General features: G+C 44.8%; 1 protein-coding gene across 2 annotated transcripts in view; it reads left to right on the forward strand.

Moving 5' to 3' along the window:
• P2RX7 (purinergic receptor P2X 7) overlaps nt 1-13,181 on the forward strand; it is a 33,777-nt gene extending 20,596 nt beyond the window's left edge. Inside the window, exons 8-13 of one of the 2 annotated variants that reach the window (XM_038763883.1) lie at nt 32-168; nt 4,805-4,895; nt 5,666-5,731; nt 5,824-5,973; nt 7,212-7,313; nt 12,004-13,181. In XM_038763883.1, the coding sequence (XP_038619811.1) occupies nt 32-168; nt 4,805-4,895; nt 5,666-5,731; nt 5,824-5,973; nt 7,212-7,313; nt 12,004-12,504 (1,047 nt within the window). In that variant the 3' untranslated portion in view covers nt 12,505-13,181. The remainder of the gene's footprint in view (nt 1-31; nt 169-4,804; nt 4,896-5,665; nt 5,732-5,823; nt 5,974-7,211; nt 7,314-12,003) is intronic. The other variant, XM_038763884.1, reaches the window with a different exon arrangement.
• The last annotated feature ends 2,438 nt before the right edge of the window (nt 13,182-15,619 follow it).

Below are 15,619 nucleotides of genomic sequence, written 5' to 3' on the forward strand. Positions count from 1 at the left end.
AGGGAAGGTTTAATGTCGGTTTGGTTTACAGGGTGGAATTATGGGCATTGAGATTTCCTGGGACTGCAACCTGGACCGATGGTTCCATCACTGCCGCCCACAATACAGCTTCCGCCGCCTGGATGATAAGACCACCAATGAATCTCTGTATCCGGGCTTCAATTTCAGGTGAAGTGTTAAAGTCAGGAACAGCACGATAGTTTGGCCTCTGTGGCTGCAGTTGCACTGGGACTGGGAGTTTGGGGTCTCTGGGAAGCAGCAGTGAGTTAGTTCTGCTTAACCTGGGCACAACTCTGAAGCAGGAGGCATGTTGCTTTCCTAGGAAGTTGTTAAGGGGGGCCATTTGAATTCCTCACAAAGTCACACTGTTGGCTTCCCCTTCCCCAATTAAACCCTCTTTTCACTGACTCCCTCTCCCTTTTGCACTATTTATGTACTTGGATCTCCATTGATTCATTCAGTTATATTCATTGAGTGCTTACTGTGTACAGAGCACTGTACTAAGTACGTGGGAGAATATAATACAACAATGCACTGACACATTTCCTGTCCACAACGAGCCTACCCTTTAAGAACTTGACAGCACTTAAAAGAGAGCATGTCTCACCTACCTTTGACATCGTCAACTGCCCCTTTCTCCTGGAAACACTATCTAACCTCAGCTTCACTGACACTGTCTTCTCCTGGTTCTCCTTCTCTCTCTCTGGCCACTCATCTTTAGTCTCTTTCGTGTGCTCCTCCTCTACCTCCCACTCCCTCACTGTGGGAGTCCCTCAACGTTCAGTTGTGGGTCCCCTTCTATTCTCCATCTACAGCCACACCCTTGGAGAACCCATTTGCTCATATGACTTCAACTACCACCTTTATGCAGATGATACTCAAATCTACATCTCCAGCCCTGATCTCTCCCCTTCTCTCAGTCTCACATTTCCTCCTGCCTTCACAACATATCTAATTGGATGTCCTCCCATCACCTCAAACTTAACATGTCTAAAACAGAACTTCTTATCTTCCCACCCAAATGCTTGGGAGAGTACAATATAATAATAAACAGACACATCCCTGCCTACAATGAGCTCACAGTCTGGGGTGTGGGGAGACAGAAATTAATATAAATAAACAAATTACAGATATGTACGTAAGTGCTGTGGGACTGGGAGGGTGGATGAACAAGGGAGCAAGTCAGGGCGACACAGAAGGGAGTGGGAGAAGAGGAAAGGAGGGCTTAGTCAGGGAAGGTCTCTTGGAGGAGCTATGCTTTCAGTAAGGCTTTGAAAGTTGGGGGGAGAGTAATTATCTGTTGGATATGAGGAGGGACGGTGTTCCAGGCCAGAGGCAGGACTTGAGTGAGAGGTCAGTGATGAGATAGATGAGATCAAGGCGCAGTAAGAAGGTTAGCATTAGAGGAGCAAAGGGTTCATGCTGGGATGTAGTAGGAGAGTAGTAAGGTGAGGTGGGAGGGAGCAAGATGATTGAATGCTTTACAGCCAATGATGAGAAGTTTCATTTGATATGGAGGTGGATGGGCAACCACCGGAGGTTTTTAAGGAAAGGGGAAACATGGTCTGATCATTTTTGCAGAAAAATGACCCGGGCAGTAGAATGAAGTATGAGCTAGAGTGGGGAGAGGCGAGAAGTTGGGAAGTCAGCAAGGAGGCTGATGCAGTAATAAAGGCAGGATAGGATAAGTGATTGGATTAACATGGTAGCAGTTTGGATGGAGAAGAAAGGATGGATTTTAGTGATGTTTTGAAGGTTGAACCAACAGGATTTAGTGATGGATTGAATAAGTGGGTTCAGTGAGAGAGGGGAGTAAAAGATAACGCCCAAGTTATGGGCTTGTGAGACAGGAAGGATGGTAGTGCCATCTACAGTGATGGGAAAGTCAGGGAGAGGATAGGGTTTGGGTGGGAAGATAAGAAGTTCCGTTATAGACATGTTAAATTGAGGTGATAGTGGAACATCCAAGTCAGTCACTCAGTCAATTGAATTTATTGAGTGCTTACTATATGGAGAGCACTCTACTAAGTGCTGGGGAGTAAATACATTACAGATATAATAAATTACAGATCTAATTCATTTCAGATAAATTACAGATGAGGACACCCAAGTAGGGATGTCTCAAAGGCAGGAGGAAACGCAAGACTGCAGAGAGGTAGAGAGATTAGAGCTGGAGATGTAGATTTGGGTATCTTCTGCATAGTGGTGGTAGTCAAAGCCATGGGAGATGAGTTCTCCAAGAGAGTGGGTGTAGATGGAGAATAGAAGAGAACCTAGAACTGAACCTTGAGGGACACTCACAGTTAGGGATTGGGAGGCAGCAGAGAAGTCCATGAAAGAGTCTGAGAATTAGTGGTCAGAGAGATAAGAGGCGAACCAGAAAAGGACAGGGTCAGTGAAGCCGAGGTTGGATAATGTTTCCAGGAGAAGGGGATGGTCGACAGCGTCAAAGACAGCTGAGAATTTGAGAAGGGTTAGGATGGAGTAGTGACCATTGGATTTGGCAAGGAGAAGATCACTGGTGACCTTTGAGAGGGCGGTTTCTGTGGAGTGAAGGTGACAGAAGTCAGTTGGAAGGGCTCAAGGAGAGAATTGGAGGAGAGGACTTGAGACAGTGGGTGTAGACAACTCACTCACAGAGTTTGGAGAAGAAAGGTAGGAGGGAGATAAGGTGATAACTGGAGGGAGCCATGGGATCAAGGGAGGGTTTTTTTAGGATAGGGAGACAAGGGCACGTTTGAAAGCAGTGAGGAGGAAGACTTGGAGAGTGAACAGTTGAAGATGGCAGTAAGGGAGAGAAGAAGGGATGTGCAAAGGAATGGGGTCAGATGCAAAGGTGGAAGGGGTGGATTTTGAGAGAAAGCAGGAGACCTCCTATAAAGGTACTTCTGGGAAAGATGAGAGAGTTGAAGAAGGGGAGGGGCTGGGGAGGCTTTAGGGATAGTGTCAATTTTCTCAACAAAGTAGGTGACATTAGGTCATTAGGAACAAGGAATGAGGGAGGTGCGGGCGGGGGCAAGAGGGTTGAGGAAGTCCTCTGGCTCCCAGGCATCTAGTCTTTCCAATAAGACACACTACTTCCCAAAACTGCAGTCTCGATGAGACCTGAGAGTGTTTTACATTGGGCCCTTTGAAAATAAAACAGGGAGAAGTTTGAAAATGCCCCACACACTCTTCCATCTCATTTCCAAGCTTCTCCCCTAACACAGATCCTCATCTGATCAGCACAACATTCAGGTTTTAATAATAATAATAATGGCATTTATTAAGTGCTTACTATGTGCAAAGCACTGCTCTAAGCACTGGGGAGGTTACAAGGTGATTAGGTTGTCCCACGGGGGGCTCACAGTCTTCATCCCAATTTTACAGGTGAGGTAACTGAGGCACAGAGAAGTTAAGTTAAGCTGTGTTGCCCAAAGTCACACAGCTGACAATTGGCGGAACCGGTATTTGAACCCATGACCTCTGACTCCAAAGCCCGGGCTCTTTCCACTGAGCCACGATGGACTCACTTAAAATAGCCTGGCAGGAACTCCCAGAACTCTCCCTTCTGTCCTGTTTTCCTGTTTCAGGTTATTTTTGAACTGGGGGAAACCTTTGTATTTTCTCCGCAGCCTCTGCACAAACTCACCCCACCTGGGCCACAGCATCCTCCTTTCAGTCCTAATGTGACGGGGTTGGGGTCCCAGGATTTATCTTGGGCTAAGTGTGACAGGACTGGAACTGGCTCCAGCTGGGGAGGGCTGGCAACATCTAGCCCACATACTGTTTGCCTGAAGCTCTAAAAGAAAAAAGAAGGATGAATCTGATATCCTGAGATCAAACCCAATTTAATCCTTTCCAATATTGACAAAAAGTGACATTCCCAGAGTTTGCAGAAGGCAGAGTGATGATTTTTGACACTTTCCAAAGACTTCCTAGAAGCAAGTGTGTAAGAAATATTTGGCCCCAACTGACTGCTCATTTCACAGTCAAATGACCTTTTTTCCTAAGTACAGCTAGCACTCCATAGTGATTAGCACATATGTACTGACTTTTCATTCGGAAGGTAGGGAGACAAAATTGATGGGGCCTGTGGGGGAGAGAACAAGAACACTGGGGTTTGGAAATGGCAGGCAGACTTCAAAGAAGTAATGAACCAAAAAGACCAATCTGGGGATTTTTCATTCCCAGTAAGAAACCCGAGGAGACCTGTGATAAGCAAGGCTGGATTCTAATGCTCAATGCAGCAGAAGCAGAAACAATGGCATTGCCCCACAGCTGGGTATGTATGGGGGCCAGGACCTCCATCTCTCCTGTGGTTTGGCACTTATGGTCAAAGAACAGAAAAGACCTTTAAATAAAGGTCTGAAGGCCAAATCTATTATTCTAAGAGGGACAATAGGAATGTGGGAGTTATACTTTGTTTAAAATATCCTTGTTCAAATGTCATTGCCCCCCCGCAAATCCTGTAGGGGTTCTGTTGACTTTGACGGATAATTGTTCATTTTAAAACCAAACTAGAAAGCAGCCACTCATTTCACTTCCCCAGAGAGTCTTTTCTTTGTTGAACTCTGGGAAATAGAGGTGGCAAAGGAGGGAAAAATCAGTCTTGCCCACACAGCCACCAGGAGCTTTGCCTTCACACTATCAAGCTCTGCCTTCTGCCTCCGTGGAATTGCATTGTGTTCTTGGGCTGCCAACTACTGCTAAGCTAGAAAATGGACCAGCAGGAAAGCAGCCACTGTGAGCAACTCCCATTCAATGTAATGTTGCCAATCCCATTGGAAGGATCTTGTAAATGTGAATATGTCTTCTTTTATAGATATGCCAAGTACTACAAGGAAGGAGGCATAGACACACGAACTCTGATCAAAGCCTACGGGATCCGTTTTGACATTCTAGTTTTCGGCACGGTAAGGATCTTGCTGCTTTTAGCTCCTCAGAGGAATTAGGTTTCTAGTCCATTGCCAGAAGCTTGTAATTGAGGGTGGGGGAAAGTGAGAAGAGAGTGAAATATGCCTTATTAAGGACTGCATTCCTGAATTGACAATTGTAAGGGTAGCCAGAAGGAAAGCAAAAACAAAAACCTTGTTCAATTGAAAGAAAATGATTTTTGCTTTATAGAAATGTAGGAAACTAACAATAACTTCTTGCTATTACTGAAACTTTATTAGCCAGTACCTTTTTAGGAGGCATCCCCCTGCAGCATAGAGGGAGAATAGAATTAGTGTGAAATTTTAGGACAGATGGAAGAGCCATGATTAAAATAAAAATAATGAGAGAAGAAACCATAAAGAGACCCCGGGAGGAATTCATTAAAATACTTCATGTTGGTTGTTGTGACCAACAGCCAAACTTTCCCATCTGGTGGCCTCATGGTTTCCAAAACCTTCACCTTTTAGTAAAGTAAAATAAAATTGGAGTTAGTTGGTTTCCATGGATTGTTCTAATGGTTAAACTCCTCACCAGGCCCAATCTCAAGGTAGATAGCAAGAACATGGTTTAAGAAAAATAAGTCAATCTTGTCAATCTGTCGCCTCCCCAAAGTCTGGAGCTTCAGATGACTAGTATAGTACTTCATTCCCACTGGGCCACACTTGAGAAATACTGTGTTAGAACCTTATTAACTGGCACCAGTGTTTCTGTTTGGAATGTAAAATATCATTTCCCATTTTGCTTAAAGGGAGGAAAATTTGATTTTATCCAAATGATCATTTACATTGGCTCAACGCTATCCTACTTTGGTTTGGTAAGAAATGCATCTTCTACATTTACGGAGCTTTCTACATTAATTGAAGACTTCATTTACAAAGTAATTACAGCTGTATGCTTCATTTCTAGGCAACGGTGTTTATCGACTTTCTTATTAGTTCATATTCTAATGAGTGCTGTAGAACTCGCATATATCCCTGCTGCAACTGCTGTAAACCATGTGTTGTCAATGAACATTACTACAGGAAGAAATGTGAATTAGTTGTGGAGCCTACGTCGGTAAGGGTTGCTGTTCCCACTTTGAGATGAACATATGTTTTAGCAAGCACTTGGGTTTCTATAACTGAAAAGTCAGCATAAATTGGAGTAGTTCAGAGGTGAAAGCTGCAAGTAATCTTCTTTGTCTGGGAGTGATTGCAGGGGATATCAACAATGGGCAGGACCACTAGCAGTACCCTGAGGGATCAATAATAATCAATAATAATCAAGGCTGTCCATCACCTCGCCCCCTCCTACCGCACCTCCCTTCTCTCCTTCTACAGCTCAGCCCGTGCCCGCCGCTCCTCTGCCGCTAACCTCCTCACTGTACCTTGTTCTCACCTGTCCCACCGTCGGCCCCCGGCCCACGTCCTTCCCCTGGCCTGGAATTCCCTCCCTCTGCCCATCCACCAAGCTAGCTCTTTTCCTCCCCTCAAAGCCCTACTGAGAGCTCACCTCCTCCAAGAGGCCTTCCCAGACTGAGCCCCCTTTTCCCTCTCCTCCTCCCCACCCTACCTCCTTCCCCTCCCCACAGCACTTGTATATATATTTGTACAGATTTATTACTCTATTTTACTTGTACATATTTACTATTCTATTTATTTTGTTAATGATGTTCATATAGCTTTAATTCTATTTGTTCTGACGATTTTAACACCTGTCTACATGTTTTGTTTTGTTGCCTGTCTCCCCCTTCTAGGCTGTGAGCCCACTGTTGGGTAGGGGCCGTCTCTATATGTTACCGGCTTGTACTTCCCAAGCGCTTAGTACAGTGCTGTGCACACAGTAAATGTTCAATAAATATGATTGAATGAATGAATCAATCAATATCACTTCCTGACAGCAAGTCAAAACATTTTTAATACACCGTATTGAATACTCGAGGCAAAGGAAAGTTGGAACTCCTGGGTTTTATTCCTTGCACATCCCTGGGATCAATGAATGAGCTTATGGAATTTGTTCACCTTGACTGTATTGCTGTGCCTCTCTTCCCAAGATGGGGATACTTAGTCTGTGAGCTCCATGTGGAACAGAGACTGGGTCTGACCTGATTAACTTATATGGACCCCAGGGCTTCATGCATTGTGTTTCACATAGGGAGCACTTAATAAATACTGTAATTATGGGGATAACATTTGCTACCAGATATTTATAGTTAGTAAGGTGGCGATCCTTAATGGAAGGGACACAGTAAAATACAAACTGTATTCATAGACAAATCCATCATAATGCTGTCACTTTCTCTACTCCTCTTTCAGACCTTAAAGTATGTGTCATTCGTCGATGAACCACACATTAGAATGGTGGATAAACAACTACTAGGGGAAAGTTTGCAAGATGCTAAAGGTGAAAACATCCCAGTAAGTAAACCTTTCGTAAGTAAGCCTTTATTTTTATGGATTATAGGACTTCTTTCTCTCAGAGGTAATATATAAAGTGAATAAATGTTCTAGCTTAAATAGGACAGTCTCAGATTTTGATCTGTCAGGCCTAGTAAAGAGGTCCAGAAACTGCACTGCAAAATTTTACCTTGTATAATTTTCTTTTCAACACTTGTTCGTCTATTTCTGTGTACCTGCCTCCTTTCACTTTGTCTCTACAATCTGATTTTCTTCCATTTCCTTCTACTTACATGTTTTTCCCCAAGGTCTCCAGTGAACTCCGAGCCATGTCTAATGGGTTCTACCATGTCCTCATCCTCCTTGACTTTTATGATAGTTTAAGGTCCCCTACTAACCCTCACCTGACCAGAAAAACCCCAGGAATCACTTTAAAGAGGGTCTAGATGCCCAGAGGTATCCCCAAGGCCCGAACCCTGATCCTCAGTGTTTTTCGATATTCTAGGAAAGCGTGCTTTCTGAAGAGACCCCTCAAATTAATGCTACCATCATATTACATCCTTTGTGGTATTTATAAAACACTTCTAATGTGCTAAGCACTGGGGTAGCAACAGCATAGTGAGAACTGACACAGTCCCAGTCCCTCCCAGAGCTTGTAATCTACCTTATTCCCATTTTGACAGATGAGGAAACTGAGGGCCCCGAGAGGTTAAGTGACTTGCCCAAGGTCACCCAGCAGGCCAGGGACAGAGCAGAGACTCAAACTCAGATCTTCTGACCTCCAGTCTCAATCAATCAATCAATCAATCGTATTTATTGAGCGCTTACTATGTGCAGAGCACTGTACTAAGCGCTTGGGAAGTACAAATTGGCATCACATAGAGACAGTCCCTACCCAACAGTGGGCTCACAGTCTAAAAGGGGGAGACAGAGAACAGAACCAAACATACCAACAAAATAAAATAAGTAGGATAGAAATGTACAAGTAAAATAAATAAATAAATAAATAAATAGAGTAATAAATATGTACAACCATATATACATATATACAGGTGCTGTGGGGAAGGGAAGGAGGTAAGACAGGGGGATGGAGAGGGGGACGAGGGGGAGAGGAAAGAAGGGGCTCAGTCTGGGAAGGCCTCCTGGAGGAGGTGAGCTCTCAGCAGGGCCTTGAAGGGAGGAAGAGAACGAGCTTGGCAGATGGGCAGAGGGAGGGCATTCCAGGCCCGGGGGATGACGTGGGCCGGGGGTCGATGGCGGGACAGGCGAGAGCGAGGTACGGTGAGGAGATCAGCGGTGGAGGAGCGGAGGGTGCGGGCTGGGCAGTAGAAGGAGAGAAGGGAGGTGAGGTAGGAGGGGGCGAGGTGATGGACAGCCTTGAAGCCCAGGGTGAGGAGTTTCTGCCTGATGCGCAGATTGATCGGTAGCCATTGGAGGTTTTTGAGGAGGGGAGTAATATGTCCAGAGCGTTTCTGGACAAAGATAATCCGGGCAGCAGCATGAAGTATGGATTGAAGTGGAGAGAGACACGAGGATGGGAGATCAGAGAGAGGGCTAGTGCAGTAGTCCAGACGGGATAGGATGAGAGCTTGAATTAGTAGGGTAGCGGTTTGGATGGAGAGGAAAGGGCGGATCTTGGCAATGTTGCGGAGCTGAGACCGGCAGGTTTTGGTGACGGCTTGGATGTGAGGGGTGAATGAGAGAGCGGAGTCGAGGATGACACCAAGGTTGCGGGCTTGTGAGACGGGAAGGATGGTAGTGCCGTCAACAGAGATGGGAAAGTCAGGGAGAGGACAAGGTTTGGGAGGGAAGACAAGGAGCTCAGTCTTCGACATGTTGAGCTTTAGGTGGCGGGCGGGCATCCAGATGGAGATGTCCTGAAGGCAGGAGGAGATGCGAGCCTGGAGGGAGGGGGAGAGAGCAGGGGCAGAGATGTAGATCTGGGTGTCATCAGCGTAGAGATGATAGTTGAAGCCGTGGGAGCGAATGAGGTCACCAAGGGAGTGAGTATAGATTGAGAACAGAAGGGGACCAAGCACTGAACCTTGGGGAACCTGCTCTTTCAACTAGGCCACACTGGGAATGCCCCACAATGACTAGGGATCACTTTGGGCTCCAGCCAGCTGGGACAAGTGGAAGGAAGGTCTGGGTTTTGGTAGCTTGGAGAGGTTACTTACTTTTGCTCCCCTCTATGTAGTGCAATAGGTAATGTTTCTAACATCTGTTTGTAACATAATTAGCCGAAGCCCAATTAAGAACTCCCTAGTCCTAAATCTATATGGAACCTAAATGTATAAGCTCTCCTCTCCCAACTTCTTCAATGTACTCCAGCTCCCCAGGAACTTGCTCAGTTCCTTTTCATTCCAAAGACAGGGCCTGCTCTTTTCCTTTTTTCCAGGCCCTCTTCCTGTTTGCTCATATGCCCCTTCCCCCTAATTTTCCCTCTGATTGGCTTTTCCCATGACGGTCCAGGTGAGGTTTCAGGTAGATAATTGATAGGTCATGCTAATTAATTTTTCCTCTGGTAATGACATTATCTCTCAGTTCAACTTCTCTCTTTAGTGATTGAACTTTAGTAAAATAATTTACAATAATCCCATTAATAATGAACAAGGATCCTGTCTCATCATGTATCTCTAGATAGGATTTTTTTCTCTACTGTATGCAACTACTCCCCATATGGAATTTTAGAAAGTAAAAGACTGGACATTGTGAAAGAGAAAACAATCGATCAAACGATTGGAAATGTGGTGTACCACGCTGCTGATTTACCAATATGGTGGCAGGTGCCCCAGTATGTACTAACTGGGATCAGTGAGATATTTGCCAGTATAGCAGGTAAATTTTAAAAAGTGTACATTTGAATCCTGACTCTCCTGCAGATCTAACTGTGCAACTAGTTATAATGCGTTGTATCAGAAAATATGTGAGCATAGATGGAAAGCTCGTTGTGAGCAAGGAATGTATCTGTGTATTGTCATATCGTTCTCTCCCAAACACTTAGTACTGTGCTCTGCACTCAATAAATACGACTGAATGAGTGAATGAAAACTCTAGTTGAGAGCAATCGCCCAAAGCCGAGGTCTAGTTTTTGACATTTACAAAGTAATCTGTAAACATTCACTGAAGAACCTTATTCACATGAAGGACAGGGTAAGGATAAGGATTAGCGTTAGGTTGGACTACTGATGACAATATTTAGCTGGACTTGGTAGGGCATCCTAGGCTCTGGCAATGCACAGTTCGGATTTGTATTCTGTTGGAAGGACGGCTATGATTAAGAATTTGATGGTCACCCAGTAGCCATTGCATGGTGCAATGGCAGCCCTGGATGTATAGAAACAAGAAGATTTGTGCATCCTGAACCACGTTACAGTGTTGGTGTGCCGTGTTTTGGACTGCTAGCCAGAAGAAGCCTGAGGTTAAGTATAAAGGGAACCCCACACACAGCCAGAGATTTTTCTCTGCAACACAGAGCTTAATGGGCACATTGAATTCTGGTATCGAGACAGCACCCTATCAACATATTGCTAGGCAAAAAAATAGCTCAGTTTAGCTCAGTTTAGTATTTGAGAGTCTGACGGTGTGGATTCAGTGAGACATTAAGGGGAAGATAGCGTGGCTCAGTGGGCAGAGCACGGGCTTGGGAGTCAGAGGTCATGGGTTCTAATCCCAGCTCCGCCGCTTGTCAGCCGTGTGACTTTGGGCAAGTCAAGACTTCTCTAGGCCTCAGTTACACCATCTGTAAAATGGGGATTAAGACTGTGAGCCCCACGTGGGACAACCTGATCACCTTGTATCCTCCCCAGCACTTAGAACAGTGCCTTGCACATAGTAAGCACTTAACAAATGCCATTATCATCATCATTATTATTGTTATTATTATGAGGAATAGCTAAACTTACTCTCCAGCAGTTGGATATTTTGCTTTTCCACAGGAACCTACTTTCTTCCCTGTCTCCCTTGGGTAAGGGCTTCTTAGGATGACCATCACCACCTCTCACCCTCCTGACTACCTCCTTCTCCTCTAAGCTCATTCTGGGCAGGGAACATGTCAAAATCGGTGAGAGGAAAGGAGATGGTGAAGCGGAGTCCTGCCCCTACAGGGCAGCTATCTAGAGCAATGTGTCCAAACAGTGTGTCCGGTGCTCTGTGGGAAGCATATTAATGTTTCTGAATTGGCAAATTGAGTTTCACCTCATTTGCCAAGGTGTCCTTCCCTGCTTCATTGGGGATTCTGAAAATGTTGGGCGGCACCAGCCTAGATCACCAGGGCCATCACCTCTCTTGCCCACGATCAGTCTGTGGCTGGAATTATGTCAGAAAATTACGTCCTTTCTTCCTTAGGTAAAGGCAAATGAAGCACAGCATAAACATAATAATAATAATGATGGCATTTGTTAAGCGCTTACTATGTGCAAAGCACTGTTCTAAGCGCTGGGGAGGATGCAAGGTGGTCAGGCTGTCCCACGTGGGGCTCACAGTCTTAATCCCCATTTTACAGATGAGGTATCTGAGGCACAGAGAAGTTAAGTGACTTGCCCAAAGTCACACAGCTGACAATTGGCGGGGCCGGGATTTGAACCCATGACCTCTGATTCCCAAGCCCGGGCTTTTTCCACTGAGCCACGCTGCTTCTCCAGTGACCGGCCCTCTGCAGCTGGCCAGGTATCGCCATCGCTAACGGCTTCTGAAACTTGTTCCTTTACAGAGACCCGGTACGGATTTCACAGACTTCACCAAGATGCGCCCACCACTCCCTTACCAAGCTCCAGCCCCCGGCCACCCCCAGGAACTCCAGACACTCAATAGAGAAGAACCCCCTGCTTCCACCAGGGAAAGTCCTCGATGGTGTCACTGTGGAAACTGCTCCCAATCCCAACTGCCTAAAGGCAACAGATGCCTCGAGGAGCTTTGCTGCCGGGAAAAGAAAGGCCCTTGCATCACCACTTCACCTTTGTTTCAGGAGCTGGTCCTCTCCAGACCCACCCTGCAGTTTATGCTCTTCTATCGAGACCCCTTGATGACTCTGGACCCTGACGGCCTGACCAGGGAGCTCCGGCACTGTGCATATAAGCGCTATATTGACTGGCGTTTTGGCTCCGAGGACATGGTGGACTTTGCCATCCTGCCTAGTTGCTGTAGGTGGAGGATCAGGAAAGAGTTTCCAAAGCCAGGTGGCCAATACAGTGGCTACAAGAGCCTACACTGAAATTTTTGTCTAAAACAGCAGGTCTACCTGGCTTCTCTTTTACTCTCCCAAGTGCTTAGCCCAGTGCTCTGCACATAGTAAGCACTCCATAAATACCATTGGATTGACTGATTTTATGACTAACTTGCCAGAGCCTTTGCAGAAGAAGCCCCAAGGTAGCATTTTGGCAAAAACATCTGCATTTTCCATCTGCATTATGCCTCTCTGTGGGCTGAATTCTTTATCTGGCCAGTCAGGGAGAGTATGGGCTGCTGATAGCATCTGTTAGGCACTTTTTCCTCCGTCTTCAGCTCCTGTGGCACTATACCTGATGTAAACTGATGGTGCAGGAAACTGACTCAATGATGCTTTGAAAGTCAGTAGACACAGAGTCATCAACCTCACTACTGAGTCCTTTCCACTAAAAGGTTAATAAAAAAAAGTGTAAGACCCAAACCTTAGCTTTCCTGAACCTGCCTCCTGCCAGGTTTCCTTTTACATAAGGTTCATACCACTACGAAAATGTTATTTTAAAAAACCCCAAATAATGTACAGTGTGCCTATTAGACTTGTAAGTTCATTCAGTTTTGGTCCTATATCATATGGTGGCACTTGAGGAATAAAACTTAATGAACTTACAAGTCTTTCATTGCATTTGATAAAAGCATAGGCTGGGATGTGTGTGTGTGTGTGTGTGTATGTGTCCACATATAATAATAATAATAGTAATGATAGTAATTGTTAAGCACTTACTAAGTGCCAAGCACTGTTCTAAGCACTGGGGTAGATACAAGGTAATGAGGTGGTCCCACATGGGGCTAACAGTCTTAATCCCCATTTTACAGATGAGGTAACTGAGGCACAGAGAAGTTAAGTGTCTTGCCCAAGGTCACACAGCAGACAAGTGGTGGAGGCGGGATTAGAATTCACGATCTCTGACTCCCAAGCACGTGCTCTTTCCACGGAGCCACGCTGCTTCACGTGCTTCACATTTATACATATTGATTATAGACAATCAACTTAATGGCACATGGTGGTACCATTAAACATTTTCTTTAAAGATGGGATTTTTTTCTGGATTTAAACTCAGGAATTCAGCTAAACAAGCCCAAGTCTCTCAGCGGGCCTTTTACCTTCGTTGCTTTTCAGCGATATTTTTAGAAACTGCGCTGCATTTGACTTCACACAGGTAGTGATGTAAATGGAAATCATTTCCCTTGTCTGTGTTACTGTTAATTCACTTGCATATTGTTAATGACTTCCAGATGGTGGCCTTAGAAGACCAAGAACCAGATCTATTCCCTTCTCCCATCAGCTTCCCTTCCTTAGCTGCCTGTGGGGTTGGAAAACAGAACAGTAGAAAATCAATCTGCCGTTTGCTCTGCTTTTGATCACAGCCACCAAAGGTAAACAGGCAGTGTGTGAATTGCAATAATGTGTAAACATACCTGACACTTTTTACAATAGGATAAGCGGGGTTCTGTACAGTACTTGTTTTTGCTTACTATAGAAAATCACTTTTCTTGCCAATAACTTTCCTGGGAGAATCCCACTCTCTATTTTACAAACCCCGTTAAGTGTGACCCTGAAACACTGTGTATGTTAAGTGCACAGAAATCTCCTTCGTATGTGTCCAGGGAATGCCTGATTCACTACTGAAATATTAAAACTGATACATCTCTCTTTTAATATACAATTGTTAACGTACAGTCATTTTTCTCATTAGGGGAGATGATTTTAAAGCCACTTTCCATTAATTTGGATTTTCTCACACTCCGGATCCCTTAAAGTCTGTAGCTGCTTATACAATAAATATAATTCTTATAAAATAATTATGGTATCTGATGATCTCAGTATTTTTTAAGCGATTAGTATGTGTCAAGCTCTGTTCTAAGCACTGGGGTAGTTACAAGTTTATCAAGCTGAACACAGTCCCTGTCCCACATGGGGCTCACAGACTAACTAGAAGTCTTCTATCCTCCTGCCTCTTCCTCCGACCACTTTCTGGGCAGGGGCAAGTATCCCTTTGCATGGCAGCTCTTCCTTTTCCTGAAAAAATTTTCAACTGGTGCCTCACTCGAGTCAAGTGCACAAAATATTTGGAATGTTTTGTGTGTTTTTAGAGGTAAAAAAAGGAAGTGAGAGTCTTGATCGGGAAGAGCAATGGTGTCAGGAGGAAATCTGAATGAGCTACCTATGAAGTGCCTGAATTTTGGTGCCTTGGCTGTCTTTCAGAGTAACCCCTTCCACACATATCAATCAATCAATCAATCGTATTTATTGAGCGGTTACTGTGTGCAGAGCACTGTACTAAGCGTTTGGGAAGTACAAGTTGGCAACACATAGAGACAGTCCCTGCCCAACAGCGGGCTCACAGTCTAGAAGGGGAAGACAGACATGAATGCTCCCTAAATATTCATTGATAATGATGAGCAGATGATGAGGAGCATTACCCAATTTCTTCAGAGGCCAGAAGTCACAAAAACTGTCTGCACTGACAAAGCACAAATATGATCCCACTCTGAATTCATTCATTCATTTCATTAATTCATTCAATCGTATTTATTAAGCATTTACTGTGTTCCGAGCACTGTACTAAACGCTTGGGAAAGTACAAAAGTACAATACAACAGTAAACAGTGACAATCCCTGCCCACAATGAGCTCACAGTCTAGAAGGGGGGGAAGACAGACATTAATATAAACAGATATCAATACAAATAAATAAGTGCCTCTGCACTTTCTAATGCTCCTTATTCCCATCTTGAAATCCCAGCTCTAAATTCTGGTTCCCTCCATTGCCACTGAACATACCAGTCCCTGTTTCCCCATCCTTACTGCCCTCATTCACAACAATAATAATAATAATAATAATGGCATTTGTTAAGCACTTACTATGTGCAGAGCACTGTTCTAAGCGCTGGGGGGGATACAAAGTGATCAAGTTGTCCCATGTGAGGCTCACAGTCTTAATCCCCATTTTACAGATGAGGGAACTGAGGCTCAGAGAAGTTAAGTGACTTGCCCAAGGTCACACAGCAGACATGTGGCAGAGTCGGGATTCAAACCCATGACCTCTGACTCCAAAGCCCGTGCTCTTTCCACTGAGCCATGCTGCTTCTCTAATTACAGAAGTA

This window comes from Tachyglossus aculeatus, chromosome 21, assembly GCF_015852505.1.
Source record: "Tachyglossus aculeatus isolate mTacAcu1 chromosome 21, mTacAcu1.pri, whole genome shotgun sequence".
NCBI lineage: Eukaryota > Metazoa > Chordata > Mammalia > Monotremata > Tachyglossidae > Tachyglossus > Tachyglossus aculeatus.